Raw genomic sequence first — 20,502 nt, forward strand, 5'->3', positions numbered from 1 at the left:
GCATGTGCAAACTAGCAATAACACAAGTTAACAAGTTGTGATGTTGAGCATTGTAACCATCATACCTGCTAATACTAAGCATGTTAGCGTTTTTATTGTAAGCATTTTGCCATGCTGACATTAGCATTGAGCCTCACAGAGCCACTTGCATGGCTGTAGACTGGTTCAACAGTTGATTTGGCACCTTTGAATCTGATACCTCACAGTTTAGGTCCAGATAACAGTTTGTTTTGTCTGCAGTTTGGAAACATGCCTTGTCCAGATAATGATCAGTTTTTTTGTTGAATCTCTGTTTTGGTTTCCTCAGAATTATGGCTTTGATTCAAGATCTGTATCTCAGTTCTTGCTTATACACACTGGGGATCTCAGCATGTTTGTTGACGTTTGACAGTTCAGTGCATTGATTCATCTAGTTTAAATGTTTCTTATCAGTGGATAGTGACCTGAAGTAATCTTGCACTGCATGCATTGGTTCGTGTCTGTTTAATGTTTAATTTTATCCTACAGAGCTCTGCATGCATGTCCCATCTGTTGCTGGTTTAGCAGAGTCCATTCTTGGATTACAGCATCTTGAGCTTTTAGACCAAATTCTGGTTGGCCTGTCTGCTTTGTGGATTTTTGTCTTAATTGCACTTCATTTCTCTCTCTCTCATTCTCAAAATAAAATAAATAAATGAAACAGTAACGTGTGTGTGTGTATATATTAATAGACAATTTTTTTCGGTAAAAATCGGTATCAAAAGTAAAAACAAAACAATTACTAAAATATCAAACGTAAAAAATAATAATAATTTGAAAATCTATACAATTATTTATCAGTCTGAGGTTCAACTGGTTGTCCTCACTTCATGGCATGAGGAGACATGAGAGACTCTCTCTCTCTCCCTCTCGCTCCCTCCCATGTCTTCTGCTGTGGGAGCCACGGTGAGAATACAGACTATAATTGGCTCTTAATTGCTGCCGTGGCAACAGTGCTATTTAAGCCTACGCACTCTGCAACAAAGGCATATAGCGCACTCACACACAAGGAAGGAGGCTCTTAGCTCTCTTTCCTCATTTCACTTAAAGTGTTTTTTTTCTCCACACCATTTGGAAACTAGCTACGATAGTCAGGTTTTGCTGAAAAGTGTGTGTGTGTGTGTGTGTGTGTGTGTGTGTCTGACAACAATCCTGTTTTTCTGCTCCATTGCGTTTACACAGCAGCCGTAATAAAATCCTTACCCATCTTGCCTCCCGTTGCCATAGTGATTCAGATCAGCAGTTTTCCCCCTGCGGGTCAGAAACATACAACAGGTCCTGAGATCATTTTGGAGGGGGTTGTGAGAGATGTACATTGTACTATGTCAAATTAAAGTTGCATCTGTAGTTGCTGATCTCTTAGCTTAGTTAAAAATTTTAATCTAGTTAAATAAATGTGAAAAACCAGTTAAGTTACATTGTTTGACTGTTTATCTCTGATATGGTACCTCATGTCAAATGATCTTATAGGTCATGTTTAAAATATTATAAAGGGAGCACCTGTTATTGAAAACAGGTGCAAAGCATGTGTCCTTTGGGAGATTCCTGCTTGAAACTGCTTCAGGCTCTGTGAGGTGATTTTGATTCTTGATGCTCTAACAACCAAAGTTTCATCAGGAGCAATTAAGTTAATTAGTTCAAGAAGAACACAATTAATATTATTCAATGATATATGTTTTATATCATCTTGTTCACCTTAAAGAAAAACAATAGCTTTATTACAACTAGTTTTTGTTTATTGTATCATCAATCCTGATTAAGTAATTTCTCACACATGACGACGTCACTGGGACAACAGATATGAGTGCTCAGACAACCATGTAAGCAAGCAGTTTTGACAGATTACCTCCCACTGTGTTTGAAGGCAAAACTAAAAGTGAGCACATCCGTGATGTTGCTAACAGCAGCCTCATTGCACACGAAAGCCATGAGCGTGCACAGCAAGGATGGCGGGTCAACATTGTTTAAAACATGCATGGTCATGTTAAAGCTGTGTACTACTGTTTGTTGCCCAGTTGGACCTATTTTTAGTAGGGATACACCAGTCCAATACGCCTAACTATTAAGCACATTGGGTATCATGCATTATGCGACCAATTCAACTCCACAGTACATCCAGTCTTTGTTAATGTCATTATAATAAATCAGCTAGTCGACCATCACTGGCATTCATCCAGTCATGTGGATGTGGCCCCAGCAATACCTGGCCTCATGTTAATTTGTGTAAAATGGTTGCAATGAGTCCCACGCACTGTACAGATTTGAATTTGACGGGGGGAAAAAAGAGTACTTGTGTTGGATCGGTTGTCTTTTTCCACATAACCACAGCACCTACTGTACCGACTTTGTCAGGGTCATTCCCTCCTCCTAATCTGCTGCAAACAAACCCTCCAATCATCTCCCTTCTTATTCTTTATTCCTGTCTTTTCATTTCCACTGTGCTTTGGGTTTTAATTGTATATTTTTTAACTACATCTGTGTGTTTGTGTTTCAGGAACTGGTCTATCTTTTCATTGGCATCAAGACAATGACACGCAATTCAAGCAGATTACTTTGTATTCAAAGCACATGAACATAATGGCGCACGTGTGTTAATGTGTGTGTATGTGGTCGTCTCAGTGATGACGATAGTTTGGCGCGGTATAATTGTCCTTGTCCATGCTCTGTCATTATCAGGCCTTCTGGTGTGTGTGTGTGTGTGTGTGTGTGTGCGCATGAGTGAGAGAGAGAGAGGGGGGAGTCCATTCAAAGGCAACAGCCTCTGCTTTGATTAAACTGCTAATTATTGATCGGGCAAGCACAGACCTATCGAGCTGACATTATCCGTGTGTGTGTGTGTGTGTGTGTGTGTGTGTGTGTAAGCCATATGCATCCAGAAAGCTGGAACTGGTTCTTTCAATATATTCTCACTCCCGACTAATCACATATTGACACTTGGTGAAGGCCCTTTGGCATCGCTTTTTAACACCCTGGGTACCCCTTTTGCATCATTTTTAGATGTTTAGGGCTCCACAAGTTAAGTTAGTAACACTTAGCAACAACAATGTCTGGTAAAGTTAGAAACAATAAATATGCAACGTCCAGTTACACTTTCAAGCATCGCCATCGCCAAACGTCACATTATTAATTATTAATGTGTGAAACATTGTAATGTGGTTAGGTTTAGGTACAAAAAGTACTTGGTTAGGTTTAGGCAACAAAACTACGTGGTTAAGGTTAGGAAAAGATTGTGGTTTGGGTTAAAATAACTACGTACGTCAGTTAACATGTAGGTTAACTTAATGTCATGTGTGTAACTTACAAAATTTACGTAACTTGCCTAACTTAAAAAGTATTTAATGTTGACTTTTTGTTTCACACAGGACACGAACACCACTCTCCTGGTTCAAAGTCCGGGTTCTGGCCCTTCATCCACCCCAACAAAATCCTTAGTCTGTCTTTTGTGTTAAATATCATAAACCTAAACTGATGCTTACAGTGCTTCCCCCACTGCGTTCAACTATGACGCTATAGGGTATCCCAGTGCGTTACAAACTGACGCCAATGGGTCTTGACCATGCGTCCATATGTGACGACTCAGAGTGAGAACGGGTTGGTTCTTTCCCAGCTGCCGCCTTCTTTTTATTTTTTTTATTTTACACTTTCATGTTATTTGAGTCCCATTCTCATCCGTTAAATCCACTTGATTTCATACCCAGTTGCATTCAGACTCCAGATCGATGTTATAACGGCCAAAATAAAACTTTTGGTTTTAACAGATTAAAAGCCCTTCACAGTGAGGAAGAAATCTTTTGGAAAGATTAAGACAGAATCTGATAAAATTGCAGTGTGAAATGGATGCAACAGCAATGTTCTCCAAACATTGGATTGCAGGGAATTAATGAAGGGCTTGTATAGGGAAGGGAGTGTGTTTGTGGTTGAGGTTGATCTCGTGGGAGACGTGTTAACATTTTGCACACTTAATGAATTAATACAATTAGCGCCATTAATGCCATTTCACAGCCTCAATTTGTGTCAATTCCTCTGTACCTGACCACTTTCTGAGCCATTAATGGACTTTCTGTCGTAGTCTAGGACACGTGTCTGCATCATTGACTCAGCACTTTAATGACCCTGTTTATGTAGGCTTGTTAATACAGTTGTAAAATCATGCAGAAAAGCTTGAGCCATTTTAACACTATCATTAGGCTACTTTATTTATCAAATGGAGATTTACTTTTTTGACACTTCAGCCACGCCTCCTCTCTGAGATACAGGTACAAGCCTGGTTGGCCAGTTTGAGTAAAAGGTTTAGTCAGATGACAAAATGAGACAGGATTTTTACATACCAGCAACCTTGAGGTAAACAGTAAAACTTCCCTATTTACACTATAAAGGCAGTCTATGAGAAATGTGCCATGCATACATTTAATTGGCCAATGCCACACGTTGCAGCCACATCTACTTCTGCCGAAAAATTCTGCTTTTTAGTTTGTTTTTTGCCAGAGCCCTCTGCCTAAGCTTATTGAAATGAATGAGGGGGCTGCCAAGGTTGGTCTGAACTAGAGCTGAAACGATTTCATGAAATGATCAGTTGACCCTGAGATAAAGAATCCGCGACTAGGGCTGGGCAAAAAAACAATAATGATAATTATCGCAATGTAATTTTCCTCAATAACAATATAACAAATGTTCAGTATATCGTCAATAAATATTTGGTTTAATTCATTACAATCATGAACAAATTAGCACTTAATTTTTCTGTTAAAATATTTATTTTGTTGAGGAACAGGGACTGAAAAATGATTTACTAATCATATTGTTAAAAAAGGATTTTATCATAATTGTTTTGAAAGTTATCCCTCAGATTTGTGAAGTGATCCACTGTTTGGCAACAAGTCTTTGTGACGTTCTGACCAGAAAGAAAAGTGTTAACCGCACAATTAACCATCTGGTTTCTTAAATTTTCACTCAGGAGGAAAAATCTGCCTTTAAACTTAAGAGAAATAATGATTTGACATTTATCGTGATAATTATCGATATCGAATGATATGAAATGTTTATATCGTGATAACATTTTTGCCCATATCGCCCAGCCCTATCCGCAACCCTTTTTTTTTTTTTTTTACTACTACTTTACTACTTCTTTTTACTCATTTTTCATGCAAAAATGCATAGTTTCTCAGTTGGGAGGATTTGCTTCATTAATCATTATAAACTGAATATCTTTGAGTGAGTTCTTGACAAGTTGGTTAGACAAAACAAGACATTTGATGACATCACCCTGTGGATTTAAGAAATTGAAATGGTTGTTTTATACACTAAATAATTAAATCAATGAATCTAGAACATTTGGCAGAATTAAAAAAGAAAATAATCGTTACTTGCATTCCTAGTCTGAATGTGGCCATAAAAGATACACTGTTGATTCAGAGATCTCTTCCAAATGCTTCTTCCACATTACAATTCCTCCATTGTGACAACTAATATGAGATAAACTTTATTAATCCCAAGCAGGGAGTGTCACAGCAGCAGAAGGATGTATAAGAATAGTACACATTATGAGCATCTAATACTGTGTGTACAGACGAAGCACTGAAAAACAAAAATAATAGCTACTAAATAGTATATACACCATACATAAATTGTACCCACAAACTCAATTGAGACACAAATAATCAAATAATGAACCGAGGAAGTTGCAATAAATCATTAGATACAAAAATTGCACATGGTGGAATGGAAGTGAATGGTGGCTTTTCTCCTCAGATAGAAGTGTTTGCAGTTATTGCTCTTGTTGCAGCAACTTCAGTAATCCAACTGATTTATACTCAGTAGTTGGTCCATTGAGAACAGTGATGATTGAGCAGTCTGACAACAGACCTGCGGTAGCGTTCCTCACCCACACAGCAGATGGAGCAGCCTGTCCCCTCGCCTCCTCTATGAAGCCCAGAGAGCACCTCGAGACAGAGCTGGCCTTTCTAGATTCTTGTTTCATCCTTGAAGGTAGACACTGAAAAAGGTACCTGTAGCATCCAACATGTAGGACAGTACCTTGGTCGGCCCACTAATTAGGCCCTGACTGAAATACTTCAACATGTATTCATGCTTCCCAGACACCTTAATGACTTTAGTGATCCTTTGAATATCCATCCAGCACCAACATGAGGTCAAAAGCTGTTGAGCTTTTCCAATACTTAACATACAATACAGCTGTGGCTCAGGAGGTAGAGTGGGTTGCCTGTTAATGGAAAGAGGTTCAATCCCCGGCTCCTCCAGGCTGCATGTTGAAGTGTCCTTGGGCAAGATACTGAACCCCAAATTGCCCCTGGTGGCTGTTCCAGTGGTGTATGAATGTGTGTGAATGTTAGTTTCTGTTTGAGCACTTAGGCTCAGTGAATGAATGTGGGTGAATGCAGATGTAGTGTAAAAGCACTTTGATTGGTTGAAAAGACTAGAAAGGCGCTATACAAATACGGAGCATTTACATTGTCCTTTTGTGTTTAATGCTAATTGTCAAATATTAGCACGCTAACACGCTAATCTAATATGGTTAACATGGTAACCATAATACCTGCTGAAGCATGTAAGCAATGCCATTGTGAGCATACTGACTCTTGCTGTCCCCAAGCAGAGCTGCTAGCGTGGCATCAGTCTTGTTTGAGTATATCAGCTTTTAGTCTTATCATAGCTAGTAGCTAATGAGCTAGTAAGCTAATTAGTCCAGCCAGTAAAGCAGTGGGGGGGGACATGTTTTCTGCTAAACTGGATACTGTTGGAAATAAAGCATGATCATTCGGCAGACTTTAAAAAAAAATCACATCTCATGTTGCTGCTGCATTGTATTGTGGTCTGTTGTCCTGCTGTGGCCTCTTACCCTCTTCTATTATGGATTTCTCTGTGTGTGATTGTTTCATGGTGGCCCTCAGACTGTAGCTCTTGCTCTTTCACTCAGAAGGATTGACACCAAAACTTAGTGTTTACCACTGCTGTGTGTGATTGCTGAAACATGTGAAACATTTCCCACTCCCACATTTTACTGCAGGAGCTGGAAATAGAGCCTGTTTGAGCAGTTTTACCTTTGCTCCAGATGCTTTCAGTAAAACATGGAAGAATCTGATGACTTAACAACTTTTAGGCTGAATGGATTTTCAGCTTGACATTGACGAACACTGATGGCTGCTGTCAGTTAAATGTGTCACTGTGACCTTGTCAGCCTATTCTAGTCTCTCCATATCTATCTCTGTCTTACACTGTGTGTGTGTGTGTGTGTGTGTGTGTGCGTGCGAGACAGACTGTTACGCTGTTGGATATGCACTTGATGGAGAAACGCACACGCACGCAGCGTTGCTGCCAATACATTTCCTTCTCAGCGTACTGACGGAGGCAGTGGAGCTCGACTGACACAATTACACAGGTTCATACAGCAGGAAATGCAATCATTGTTGCCGCGGGTAACGGCAACCGGGGACTGCCAGCTTAGTCAAACCTCAACACACACACACACAGCCCAGTTTGTGAACTCAGCTGCCAGATGTTATACAAGCACCCTGCCTCCAATCAAATGAGCCCCACAGGTCCTTTAGCGCTCACGTGTGTGTGTGTGTGTGTGTGTGTGTGTGTGTTTGTGTGGCAACCAAATACATTTAAGGTTGACAAAATGTAAATTGGACCGTGCTGTGCTGTGTTCCTGCTGTTATTTATTAGGTCCATTCCTCCTCCATTCACATTTGTCGCTCACACACGCACACGCACACTCTTTCCTGACCTTTTTCCTCATTTCAGCACAATTCAGCTTCATTCTTCATTTCACATATTCCCACCATTCTAACAATATATTTAGCATAAATGAATTAAATGAATGGGTGTGTGTGTGTGTTTGTGTGTGTGTAGAATGCAAATGAGATACACATCTTTTCTTAGCTGTTTACTGATGTAGTTGTTGTGGTTGCATTATCATAATTGCTTTTTAAAGGTGAAAACCAACATGAGGTGTTTTAGTAAGGTGTTGGGCAACCCCAAGCCTCCAGAGAAGCTTCAGTGCTCTTTGAAATAGATGCCCCAAACCTCTGGAATCCTACAGGAGAGATAAACACCATCTATTCCCTCATTTGGTGTTTTGATAAAAGGCTGTCTAACATGTCGGTGCATACACAAGATGTAAGTGAAGTTTGATTTTTAACAACACATTTCCTGATGGTTACAGTAAAATTACATGTATTCTAATTTTCTGATGTAATTGTTTCTTATACTGTATTAGATTTTGTGGTAACGTTTAGTAGAACCAATTATAAAAGTACACTGCCAGAAAATGAACCATAGAGAATCATCCACTGTTTTTGTGCATGTCCCCTTGTCAGTTTTACACATGAGTGGTTTCATGGGAGAGTGTGACCATCTTTGTAGAGCTGATCAGTGCTAACTTTGTTTTTCTGCTGTTTGGTGTTTGGCAGGTTGCGTATATTTATTGTGTTTTTATTTTTACAGCTTTATTGTGAAAGCCTGAACGATGCTTAAATGCTCCATAGATTTGAGGGGAAGTTACGAGTTTGGTGATCATTCTCTATGGGTTTGTCACTATAAATGTTGTTGCTGTTTAACTTTACACATAGTCATTTGATCCAGTGTTCCTCAGAAAATCACAATACGTAGCACAAAAGCAACTGCAGCTGCAATTTGCTCACCTGTGATGATTCATAAGAACTGCAGCTGTGAGTAAGTGTGTCGTCATTACCGATACCACTGGTGTGAGAGAGTTAAAACTAACCAGTTGTCTGTAATCATGTTGTAGTGAACTTTTGAGGTAGTTTCATCACATCATCATGAAAGTGAACTCGCAAAGCTTTTTTTTTTTTTTACCAGATATAATGTGTTTGTTCTCTAATGTTCTAATTGTGGGATTATTGGGATTGAGCAGACTTTAGTGCAGATTAAGGCTGAGTTCACGTACCGTTGATTGGGTAGAAGACATCCCCAATATACACAAACACATACACACAGAGACTTTGAGAGCTTATGTCCTCATGTATCCCCGTGTGGCTTTTTTTTTAATGGATGTTCATTCATGCATGTACCCTTCTCCCTCTCGGAATCTGTGTGTGTTGGCGTGTTTGTGTAAGTGAAGCACCAATACCAACAGCGCGGCACACTTGTTCTGTCTTGCTGTGATGTCACCAAAACCCACAACAGCCATTAGTCCGCGCAAGCAGGTGTCTGTCGCTCGTGTGAGGCCACCTCGATCGCCTGGTGGCAACCGGCAGTACGATCGCTTGTCATTGTAAAAAGATGAGAGGTGAGGTGAGAGACGAAGAGGGAATGACGGAGGGAGTGAAGGTGAGAAGGAGAATGTGATTCTTGCTGAGAGACGTGAAAAAAAACACAGAGACCAAGCACTTCAGGAAAGGTAGCAACACAGTTTTCTGTTTGTGTTTACCCCTGTGATGGTGTTCTTAAGGCTCGTCGGCCTTGCAGCAGAAGGCTGGCTTCGCTCTAAAGGGCTCAAGGGCTTTCTGCACGGCAGCACTCACATATTGATGTGATGAAGAGCTCATTCACAACAGCCTCTTTCCCCTTGAATGAGCAGCTTCAAACACACACGCAGCCCAAATATACACACCAAAATACACACAAATGAAGCGACGAATGAATGAAAAGCTGAGTAAGGAGAAGGAGGAGGAAGGTGCGATGAAGGTTTAGTGTGGTGGTCGGCTGTATGAATGGTGACCTGTTGTGAAATCCAATTTCCAAGCAGGCAGGTGTGTAAGATCGAGAGATGGAAATTCATTCATGAATTGAGTCTTGACTGATGCAAATATAAGGCCTTGACATATCTTAGATTGAAATGTGAAATGAACAGAACACGGTTAGTAGAGTCATTTTAAACCATAGTTGGACTTTTCCATCAACACTTTAGTTCTTTTTATTGCTCCCATTCATGTAGCGTAGGATAAAATTCCTAAGAACCTAGGGTTGGGTATTGTTTAAAATTTTACGATACCAGTACCCTTAAAAGTATTGGGATTGGGTATTGTATCAGATTGCTCCTCATTCTAATTAGTTCATCCTCACAGGTAGTATTATACGGGGAAAGACTACAGCTTGCAATTTTTTTATATTTGAATGAGAGAGGAGGAGTGAAATAGTTTAGTGACCAAATAACTTGTGGGAAACGAATTTAAGGTAATTTTTTGATGCCTTTGTTGAAAGTAAATAGTGGGAAATTATTTTGTTAACTTTCGATCAATAAACTGAATTGAAAGATCTCCCCGAGTGATTTTTCCTTTATTGGTGAGACGCAAACTGAAAGCCAAGCTTGTGGTGATAAACTTGCAACAGTGACGGACATGCCTGAGACCACAGCCGAAGGTGAGCACTCGTTAAAATCACACATGGTCTTGGTGCGTGCCTTTTTTTATACACTTTATGGTGCAGGCACATAAGGAACAAGATGTGCTCTTCGCTTTCTTTTAGTGTGTTATTTGCATGTTTGGCTGCAAGCAAAACCATACAAATAGTCATTTTTACCGCGATCTGGTTACAAAAAGTAGGCCTAGGTATCGATTGAAGTGCTGGTTTGACTGGAGACGTTTCTAGAGACTGGGCTGTTTTGGTCGATACCATAAAGGTATCGAGTAGCGATACCCATCCCTATAAGAAACTGACCGCTTTGGCCTGTTTCCTTTCTTTTATTGTAATAATTCTACTTTTTAGAATTTTTTTAGAACTTTTTTTAAAAACACGATGACGAATTGCTTCACACAAGGCATCACATACAAGATAACAAGAGCACACAGCCATTGGAGTAGCTCTGTGAGGCTGTACTTCTGGAGTACTTCTTCTACTCTAGCCTTATTTCCATAGGCAGCTCATTCAATAGCCTCAATGCCGTGAATACACAGTTTCTGTCCCTCTTACTTCTAAGCCTCTGGCTGAGGATTTCAAGCTATGTACAAGCTCATGGCACTAAAGTTCCAAAGCATAGCAAGCGGCCAAGCCAAGTAGTGCCTCAAAAGAGCCTTCTCATGGTCTTAAATTCAATATTGTTGTTCATTTAGCGGGTCTTAGAACGTTATAAATTTGGATTTGTGTCAGCTGCACATAGCCTGAATGTTGTACAGGAGGAGGCCACAAAGGAAGAGAAAGAAGGAAGAGAGCAAATATGGATAGAGAAACATTTGCTCTGATCAGTGCAGCTGAAGGCAGATCGACACAGGAGTCAACACCCAGTTCAGGTAGATTAACTCGCAATAGGCTCATCTTCATTCATCACCTCGCTTGTCTTCCTGACGCACACACAGACATACAAGAACTGAAAGACCTTTCAATTTCCAAGTTTTTATTGGTGCCATGATCATTACAGAGTATCGTCAGTTTTTATGATGCGAGAAACAAAGAAATCGTTTTCAAATATAGCAAAAAGTGAATAAATTAAAAGAAAATGTTTGAATGTTACACTTGGAAAATCCAATCACATTACCATTGCCGTGTAATTTTCTGCATATTAAGATTATCAAATACCTGGAGCTGTTGTAAATGGGATCTCAAAGGCAAAATAACTGAATTCACATAGTGTTAAGTCTGGAGATACACTGACTGTTTTTCATTTTGGTTTAAGAGATTGGCACTGAAAATGTGAGTTTGTGCAGTTTGAGGTCTAATGCCCAGCAGGGGGCGATTCTAAAGGTTGCAAAAAGAAGTCTGACTTCTCACTCGATTTATTACCTCAGTAAACAGTTTCCTAATGAGTTTGTGATCTCAATCGCTTGTTTCAAGTTTCCTTCAATACAACGTGATGTTCATTTAGTAAATTATGATCCTATTTAGAGGAAAATAGATGATAAAGCAGGGTATGCTTTAGGGCATGGCTAAGATAGATATTGTAACTAATACAGAGCTCCCCTGTAGCCAGATGTTTTTGCACCAAAGCACAGAGGCCTCGTCCAATTATGAAGGGAGATTGCTTTGCTAGTGTTTGTCATTTGTGAATGTATTTCCATCAGTAATGTTGTCCTAAAATGTAGGATGCATTTCTTTTTTGGAGTTTGACCCATACTAGGGACAAAAAATTATCTGGGGCAATATGTGAAATGTCTAGAATGATTTCTTTTAAGATTGATGCTTGCAGGCTCTTCATTCCTGGCAAAATTGTAGATTGAATATATGCAGTGGAAATTATACTCATCAAGTCAAGATAGGACTGCTAACTGCAACTGCTCAAATAGCCAATGTGCTACTACTAGAATATCAACTAAAGAAACACTCAGTGTGCACCTTGTTTTTATCATGCTGGTTTATGTGAGTGTGTACATTTTAAGGGTGACTTTTCTATTTCAGAAGAATTTCTTGTAGACTAGACCCTGCAGGGTGTACAACTTCCCCACACAGCTGTTTCTCAGCTCTACATCAGGAACAGTTATTTGATGCGGAAACCAGTGGGATTCAGGGGAATGGGGGTTACATTGTCCAATAAATGATCGCCTTCTGACTCACTTGACTTTTTGGTTTATGCATTCACAGAGGGGCATTTTCTGAGGTGGTCCTGGCCCAGGAGCGGCTGACCGGCCGGATGTTCGCTGTGAAGTGCATCCCTAAAAAGGCTCTGAAGGGGAAGGAGAGCAGCATCGAGAACGAGATTGCCGTGCTGAGGAGGTGAGTGCAGTTAGACATACACACGCACATAGGCCTCCTAATTCCTGGTTACCGGGGCAACTGTGCATCTCGACATCAAGCTCCCCCCCCCCCCCCCCCCCCCCAAAAAAAAAAACGCCCCCAGGTCACGATCCACAGCCCACCTACCGCACATACACACCACGACTGACACTTCTGTCTGTCTGAGAATGAAATAGCTGCACGTTATTAACCATCAGAATCCTGTTGTGAATTCTGTTTGGAGACTGTGCTCTTTGTTGGAGTCCTTGATAAACTGATAAAGGCTGCATTCATGAGAAGAAGTCAGGAAGGTTGGCTGATTTAAGTTTATTTTTTAAGAAGTGGCACCATATTGTTGGAACATAGACACGACATGAGAAGACAATGCTAAACATGATTTTTAGCCTTTTATGCGTTATGATGCATGTCTTGATGCCTCCAGCGTGTGAACTGACATAGAAAACCGTATGAGCGGGTGCCCATCATATGCTACTGGTGTGCATTTCTACTTTATTTGGAATTTACAAGCCCCTAGAATGACTAACTGCACTCTCTAAAGGAAACTGTAAAACAGTGAAGAAACATCCCTGAGCTATACACACAAAAAAATGGACATTTAAAATATATAGTATACTGTATATTTAACAGCTACCAAGAGTCACATCACCATATTATTTTTATGGCATGAATGTGCTGACAGAGCCAGAACAACACAGCGATGTGTTTGTTGGAAGCAATATAAACTTTTTCTGAGTATATGCTGCAGGTGAGCAGATTTTATTTGGAATGAATTGGCTGCCATGTTTGAACACATCATGCAGAGTTTAACACAGATGCATGGGGATAATTAGATGGTTAGTCTGTACAAGCAGCTAGTAACATGCAAGGGGGGTAAAGTGCTCCTCCTACAGAAAACTCTCAAAAGAATCAACACACGGACTCTCTCTTTGTCTCTTCCCTCTTACTCACAAACATGTAACTATACAATTACACAGAAATGTCAAACTGCGGTGCTCCTGTATGCTGTGACGATACAGATGTATTATGCTAATCAGTACAATACATTTGTTCATTTGGCTGTACTGTGTCACATTGGAGAAAATGAGTATTGCCTCCACTAATGAAGGAGACATTAATTTAGACAAATGAGTGTCATTAGTGTTAACAAATGAGAGCATAAGAAGGCAGGCTGGCAGTCTCTCCCAGCCAGTACACTGTGTGACACCAGGTCGGCTTTGGAGGGAAAATCTAAAGGGTTACTTTATGGCACAAATCAGGAAGAGGATGATGATCCTCCTCGGCAAAAGCTTTCAAAGATTCTTACAACAGCCGATGGCAGAAAGAATCATTAGAAAAGTGGTCTGGTCTTGATTTGGAGGAACATATACTAACACTTGTATTACAGTAGGTAGAGGACAGCAGCATCATCTTGATATTTATTCCTCATTTCCCATGGTCCAAAATTCCAGGGAGTGTCCCAGCCCAATTACTAAAAATAGCCTGTGTGCAAATCAGTGCTGTCATTAGTTTACAGAATTGTAGCAAGATATTACTTAAACAATAAAAATAGAGATTGCTATCCTCTGAGATACTGCTGTGATGGTTACTCAGCCTTCTACAAACAGCGATACAACCTAAGCAAACCTAAAAGACCGTAACATTTTAAATTCTCCACTAAAGAAAATAGTTGTTGCCAAGCAAAAGTCTGCTTGCATGTCTGACAGTTGACTTTCAACATTTATTTTAATATGTTCAAGACCATCCAACTCCTAATCTGATGCCTTTTACTCATTTATAGATTTAGATTTGGCATTAAATAATCAAAATGAATACACGCTGTACCTTTTTTGTAAGAACAGAAAATGTGTATTGAACTCAAGTTTGGGGAATTTTGTCAAATAAATGTAAACAAAGTAAATTAATGCTGTCATTGGAGGCCACTGAAGTTGGCCCTGTTTTCGGATGTAATAGTCTGAAGGACATGAAATGCTCCGCGTTGAATCATCATCAATCAAAAATTGAAAACTATATCTGGAGGTTGAGTTACAACTACTGTATGTACGTACAAAATGTTTTTGCCTCATGCCTTTGGAGTTGCCTACATGCGCGAAGTTAGTAGTGCAGCTTTATACTGGATGTAGCCTGTGTGTCTGTGTGTGTGTGTGTGTGTGTGTGTGTGTGTTTCCTTTCTTGCACTATTTAATTTATCTGTAGATCTTTCGAGAATGCAGACGTCAGGATGCCTTTTACACAGATCAGCAGCTGTTGATTTATATTTTGATTCACTGATACATCGTTTGGGCTGTGAAAAAAGGGGAAAATGCCCATTGCAAGTTCCCAAAACCCAAGGTGAAGTCTTCAAATTGCTTGTTGTTTTTTTCCATAACTCAAAGGCAGTGAATTAACAACCACATACCTACACACAGAATCAATTGTTTTTCTTTTAAGTCCCCGGATCTGCATTTCCACTGTGGTCTAAAGACCTGCGAAGATAAGGCAAATTAACCAGCTGACATAGGCGTATACGCCCTACAAAGCGATGCAGAGGCATCATTATTTAGTAACGACTATCCATGAGTAAAATTTATAAATGAACATCAGATTTATAATGGAGAGAGACACTATAAAGTTTGTTACACATTTAATAACAAACTGCATAAAGTTCTTAAAATAACTCCAGCGCAGAGAAAGCAATACAGTTTCGAAGGTTATTACAACATTTCCAGCCAATAAGAGCTGCAGACCAGTTGCAGCGCTCACGTCTGTGTCCACCTGAGCGTCGGAGGAATAGGATTTTTAATGAGCTTTATTACTTGCTGTAATCAGCTGTTCTGTTTGTTTTGGGGAAGAGGAGAAGCCAGTAGCCTCTACTCGCCCACAGAGCGAGGAGATCGATAGATATAAAGACAGAAGACGTCGCTTAGCTTGGTTTCTTAGCCTGTTTGCTTTTTGTGGTTGTAAATAGAACTTTCTTCAACAGAGAAATGCTCTGATTAATACATGTAAATAAACAATGCTTTGTGATGACTGTGTATTTAGTTTTAACAGCTAGTACCTAGGCGTTGCCCAATGTGCTCCAGGCACTGTGGATTTTTGATTCTATAACTCTTTCTCTCCCCATGACCTGCCGGAACATCACTGTCTCTATGTTCCGGGACCTCCTCATTTACAATTAAGCTCTGTTGGATTTTGCAAACTACGTCTGAGGGCCATAGGGTCATAGAGTTACTGCCAAAGTCGATTTAAGACTTAGAAAGTCAGGTTCAGGTGACAGAGTGAGGTCTAAATGATGTAGCAACCCAATATGGTTTATTAACGTTATAAATTGATCTGGGTTCTCCTCCGTCTTCCTACCCCTTATTATGTTAGAAATACTCTGTTTGGTTGTTATGCTTGCCTTGTGGTTGACAGCACACAGACAAGGAGAGGAAGATGGAGAGGGAGAGAGAGAGAGAAAGAGAGACTACACAATGATTTCACATTACTTAGCAGTGTATTATACTGGTATCAAAATAAATACTTTGTTTGCTTTATTTATTATCAGATATATGTCATGTTGCTGCTTGTGTGTGATTATCAGTAGGGTGAGAGAGAGAGAGAGAGAGAGAGAAGAAGACCCAGGTGAGAAAGTGGACAGATAGTGATGTCACCTTGTCAGTAGGTCTGACCCTACAATCGCCAGTGAATGAGAAAGACTAACTGAAACATGAAGCCTGTAATGGATGAGACGGTTTTTCTGAATGCTCTACTCTGTCGTTACACTCAGATTGTTTGCTGCCAGCTCTTCATTATCCCAGGCAGGGCCTGAATACACACACATTATCTCTTTTCAACCTGCTCCATAATAAGTGTTAGATTATCACCTGCGTGCCTGCTGTGCATTCCTGTCTGTATGGTTGGTGTGTGTGTGTGTGTGTGTGTGAGTGATAGAGACAGATGGAGCAGGGGGAATTACCTCTGTTCACAATGCAAAAGATGATTAACCCACACACAAAATCAATAGTTTTTTCTTCAAGGTATAAGGTGTTAGGATAACAAATGTACACCTACACACACACACACACACACACACACATAGAAGGATGGAAACACACTCATCACAGCGCTGTAACCATGGTGAAATCAGGAGAGAACTGACAGAAATAAGCAGAAATGTGAGTGGAAGATGAAAATGGTTTGGGGGCCTCCTGTGACTGGAAGGTTGTTGGTTCGAATCCCTGAAAAACTTGTGCTAGGAGGAAACGGTTTAGTGTGCAAGTTCATTCTCGACTTGGGAAATGTTTTTGCAGAAACACCTCAGTTGAAGTTACACTTACTGTTTAATAATTACTGACTATTTCACCCACATCTCAGTCTTTTTCAGATTAGCATCTTTATCTCACCTCAAGGTCCATTTAATATCTGATCTAGAGCTTTCAATTACATCACATGATCTTCATCAGCAGATTGCATTTGCAAATCATCATGTATATCATGTAATATGATCAAAAGCAACATGAAAACAGCTACTAAATGGACCTTGAGGTGAGACTGTTTTGTTAGTAAGGATATGCTGGGTAAAACACCATTGGAGGATTACTTGCTGACTCTTACTAATTATCAGTTATGTTGTGTGTTTGCAGTTCAACAGCAATCACCTCTGTTAATGGATTATTGTGTGGCATAAGACAGGTTGCAGATTTGAAATAAAAAGCTTAACTGTTGGTTTGTCTTTGCTTTGCAGGATCAAGCATGAGAACATTGTGGCGCTGGAGGACATCTACGAGAGTCCAGACCACCTCTACCTGATTATGCAGCTGTGAGTTGAAGTTTTATGGTCTTTTTTTTGCCCCCTACTTCAGTTTTTGGAACAATACAGCTGACGAGAAAACAGACCCCCCAAATCAGGGGATCTGGTGATCATTAGCTCCACGCTGAAACTCCACTGATTTCACCTGTCATGAGGAGCACTACTCGGCCTGTATAAAGTCACATCGTGTCTTCTGTGACTTTGGAGGGAGCTTTTCAAAGTTTAAAAAAACTAACCCTGATGACATCAGCAGGTCCCTGTCTAGATTTCCAACAGAAAGCCTTTACATTTAGGAGGCAGGGACTGTCTAATGCAGGGGTCTCAAACTACCGACCGGTTCTAATAAAATGTTCTAGAAAGGCTGTAACATTGGAGCCTGAAATTTACTTTTTATTCACATTTTGTCAGCATGTACATTTAAAAAAGCAGGTTAATCTGGAAGGTTTTTGTGAAGTTAAAGGTAGGTGCCTCCTGTCTTATTTATAAGGAGAAAGCTGTGGTTCTCCAGGCATTTTTCTTCTAATCATGCAGTATGAGTCAAAGTGCATTTAGCTTTAGAGTGTGTTGAGATGTGTAGCTCTTTTCAGTTGGTGTTCAATTGGTCCCCCATAGGACAGAACAACCAACCCCAACCCTGACCCTGGTAATTTGATTCAGAGACACCCGGTCTTGTGAAAAGAAGCTATCTAACTGCATTAAGGGCAATGTAGGATGCAGCGTTTTTGGAGCTTTACCTAGCTTTACTCTGCTGCTAAAAAGTTTCTTTTTTGTAGATGCAATGCTGCATTTCTTAAGCAAACATTATGATGGGTGACGGGCTGTCAACATCGTTTTTAAAGACCGATAATACAGTTGGGAGTGTTTTGATTTTGAGGTGAGGGATCACTAGTGAAAGAAATAAAATGCTGTTCATCCTGACAGATTTTTAGGTTTTATGTTGAATATAGAAATACAAACTCTCTTTTTATTGTGAGTTCTATTTCATTAAAAAAAATAGGGAACATTAGAACCTTTCAGAGAAAATTTAAGACTTTAAGAGCAATTTCTCAGTACAACTTTCTCATTTTGATCTAACTAGCTGGTAGATTACAGAGGAATTTCTTGAAATCCAGAATATTTATCTTTGTCTTTCTCACTCTTTTAATCTTATTCTTCTGTCCACCCACCCATCACCACACAAACACACATAGATGCACACTTTTCATTTCAGTGACAGCTCTACTGAGATGACATCTCACGCACTAACACACACGCAGAAAGCCCACACGTCCTCCCCCACACACACACACAAACACACCACACACACAAACACACCACACAGCTACAAGGCCTCTCTTACATGAGTTACATCTCTGCTTTGATGGTCAACTGTAGAGGGAAGCAGGATGGCCAGTGGTCCGCCCGTGGGTGCCCTACTAACATCCTCTGCAAGGTTGCTGCTGCTTACATAAGAGGACAAGGAAGTTGGTCTGGAAGTTTGGCACTCGTACTGGAAACATTTCAGTCAAGTTCAGGTGGAAGTCATGGCTATGGATTAAACAAGAGTGGCAATGCTTAGAACCTGATGTCAGCGGATTATCTGTTCGCTTATCACACCTGTGTGCGTCTTTCAATGTTAATGTCAACTCTGATCAAAATACAGGAAACCACAAGTTTTGTCTTGTGATACTGTAAAACCACAACTTTTTAAGTTTTAAATTAGAGAATAAACTTGTAAAAGTGAATATTTTACTTTTGAATGACTTTAAATAGCTAATCCACATGATTTTGTGGTTGCACTCTGCCGTACTACTTAAGTAAGGATAATATTATGTAGAGTGCAGCTTTTTATATTTGCTTTGCACTGTATCAGCACAGGAAAGCCTGCATGGCAAAAATAAAATGTCTGTCACACCTCTGACAGTGCTATCAGGCCAGCTGCAGGGTCATCAGCCGGGAGCCACCCTTCATTGATGTTTCGCTCCATTATTCCTAGAACATCTTGGGATGGTGGAGCAATGGCAGGGACATCTCCCAGCCGCCCCCTGCAACTGACCCTAGTATGCTTAAGATCCTTGCCTACGCCACGCATTATCTTTCCTCTTCAATCAAAGCCAGAAACTCCCTTTCTCTGCTTCCTCAGCCAGCTCCTTTATGGTCTTCCTCAACTTAGCCCCATTGATGCCCATGGACTTTAGGAAGCGCTGGGTGGATGATCCCACAAAGCCTCTGCAGCCAACTTGACCTAGCCTGGCTGTCCTCCACCCAACTTCTCTGCACTCAGCTGCCAGCTCTGAGTACTTATCCTTCTTCCATTCGAAGGCTGCCTCCATTCCTGCTTCCCATGGGACTGTTAGTTCTGCCACGATCACTGCTTTGTCAGTTGTTGACCATAGGACAATGTCTGGCCGAAGAGAGGTTGTAATGATCTCAGTTGGAAACTTGAGCTGTCTTTCAGGTTCAACCCTCAGCTTCCAATTACTCCCAGGGGTCAGGGCGTTTTTCCCTCTCTGAGTGGTGGCCTTCACTGCTGCTCCTTGCCTGACAAAGTGAATCAGATGATGTTGCATTAGAGGGTTATCGTGGTTAGCCTCCAGTCTGCTTACCTCCAGAATCTCTGCCAGTTTCCTGATGACTTGGTTGTGACACCATCCATATCGACCCTGGGTCAGTGCTCTTACAACTACACAGGATGTGCTGCAGGCTTGGGTTGGGTTCATTGCAGAGCTGACATCTTTCCTAAATCGGTAAGCCGGTTGGTTACACATTCCCAGATTGTCCAGCTCCCTTGCTACCATTGCCCAACAGCTGTGATTCTGTATTGCTCCTCCTCCATTCTGACTACCTCAGAGATTACCAGGTCTTTCCTCTCCTTCTTGGTGGCTGAGGACCACATCTTAGTGGGTGCTCCCCACCCAACGCCAGATCTCCCTGCCTGTGTCCTACCAACGATCTCCTGGTGCTTCAAACAGCTGACAGCCTGATCAACTGCCTGCTCTGCTCTGAGATTCAATTTCTAAACAAACTTGCTTTTGAGCACACAGCAAGGTCTCTACACATGTAAAAAGACAAATGGTAAAGCCCCCTAT

At 40.6% G+C, this 20,502-nt stretch overlaps 1 protein-coding gene across 1 annotated transcript in view; it reads left to right on the top strand.

Moving 5' to 3' along the window:
- The window catches only part of camk1da (calcium/calmodulin-dependent protein kinase 1Da), a 79,060-nt gene that overhangs the window by 19,467 nt on the left and 39,091 nt on the right, over positions 1-20,502 (top strand). The window contains exons 2-3 of the mRNA XM_038738528.1: positions 12,514-12,645; positions 17,369-17,443. Coding sequence (XP_038594456.1) covers positions 12,514-12,645; positions 17,369-17,443 — 207 coding nt within the window. The remainder of the gene's footprint in view (positions 1-12,513; positions 12,646-17,368; positions 17,444-20,502) is intronic.

The sequence above is a fragment of the Micropterus salmoides genome, unplaced genomic scaffold, assembly GCF_014851395.1.
Source record: "Micropterus salmoides isolate LMB-PRFRI ecotype aquatic unplaced genomic scaffold, ASM1485139v1 Ms_hic_scaffold_23, whole genome shotgun sequence".
NCBI lineage: Eukaryota > Metazoa > Chordata > Actinopteri > Centrarchiformes > Centrarchidae > Micropterus > Micropterus salmoides.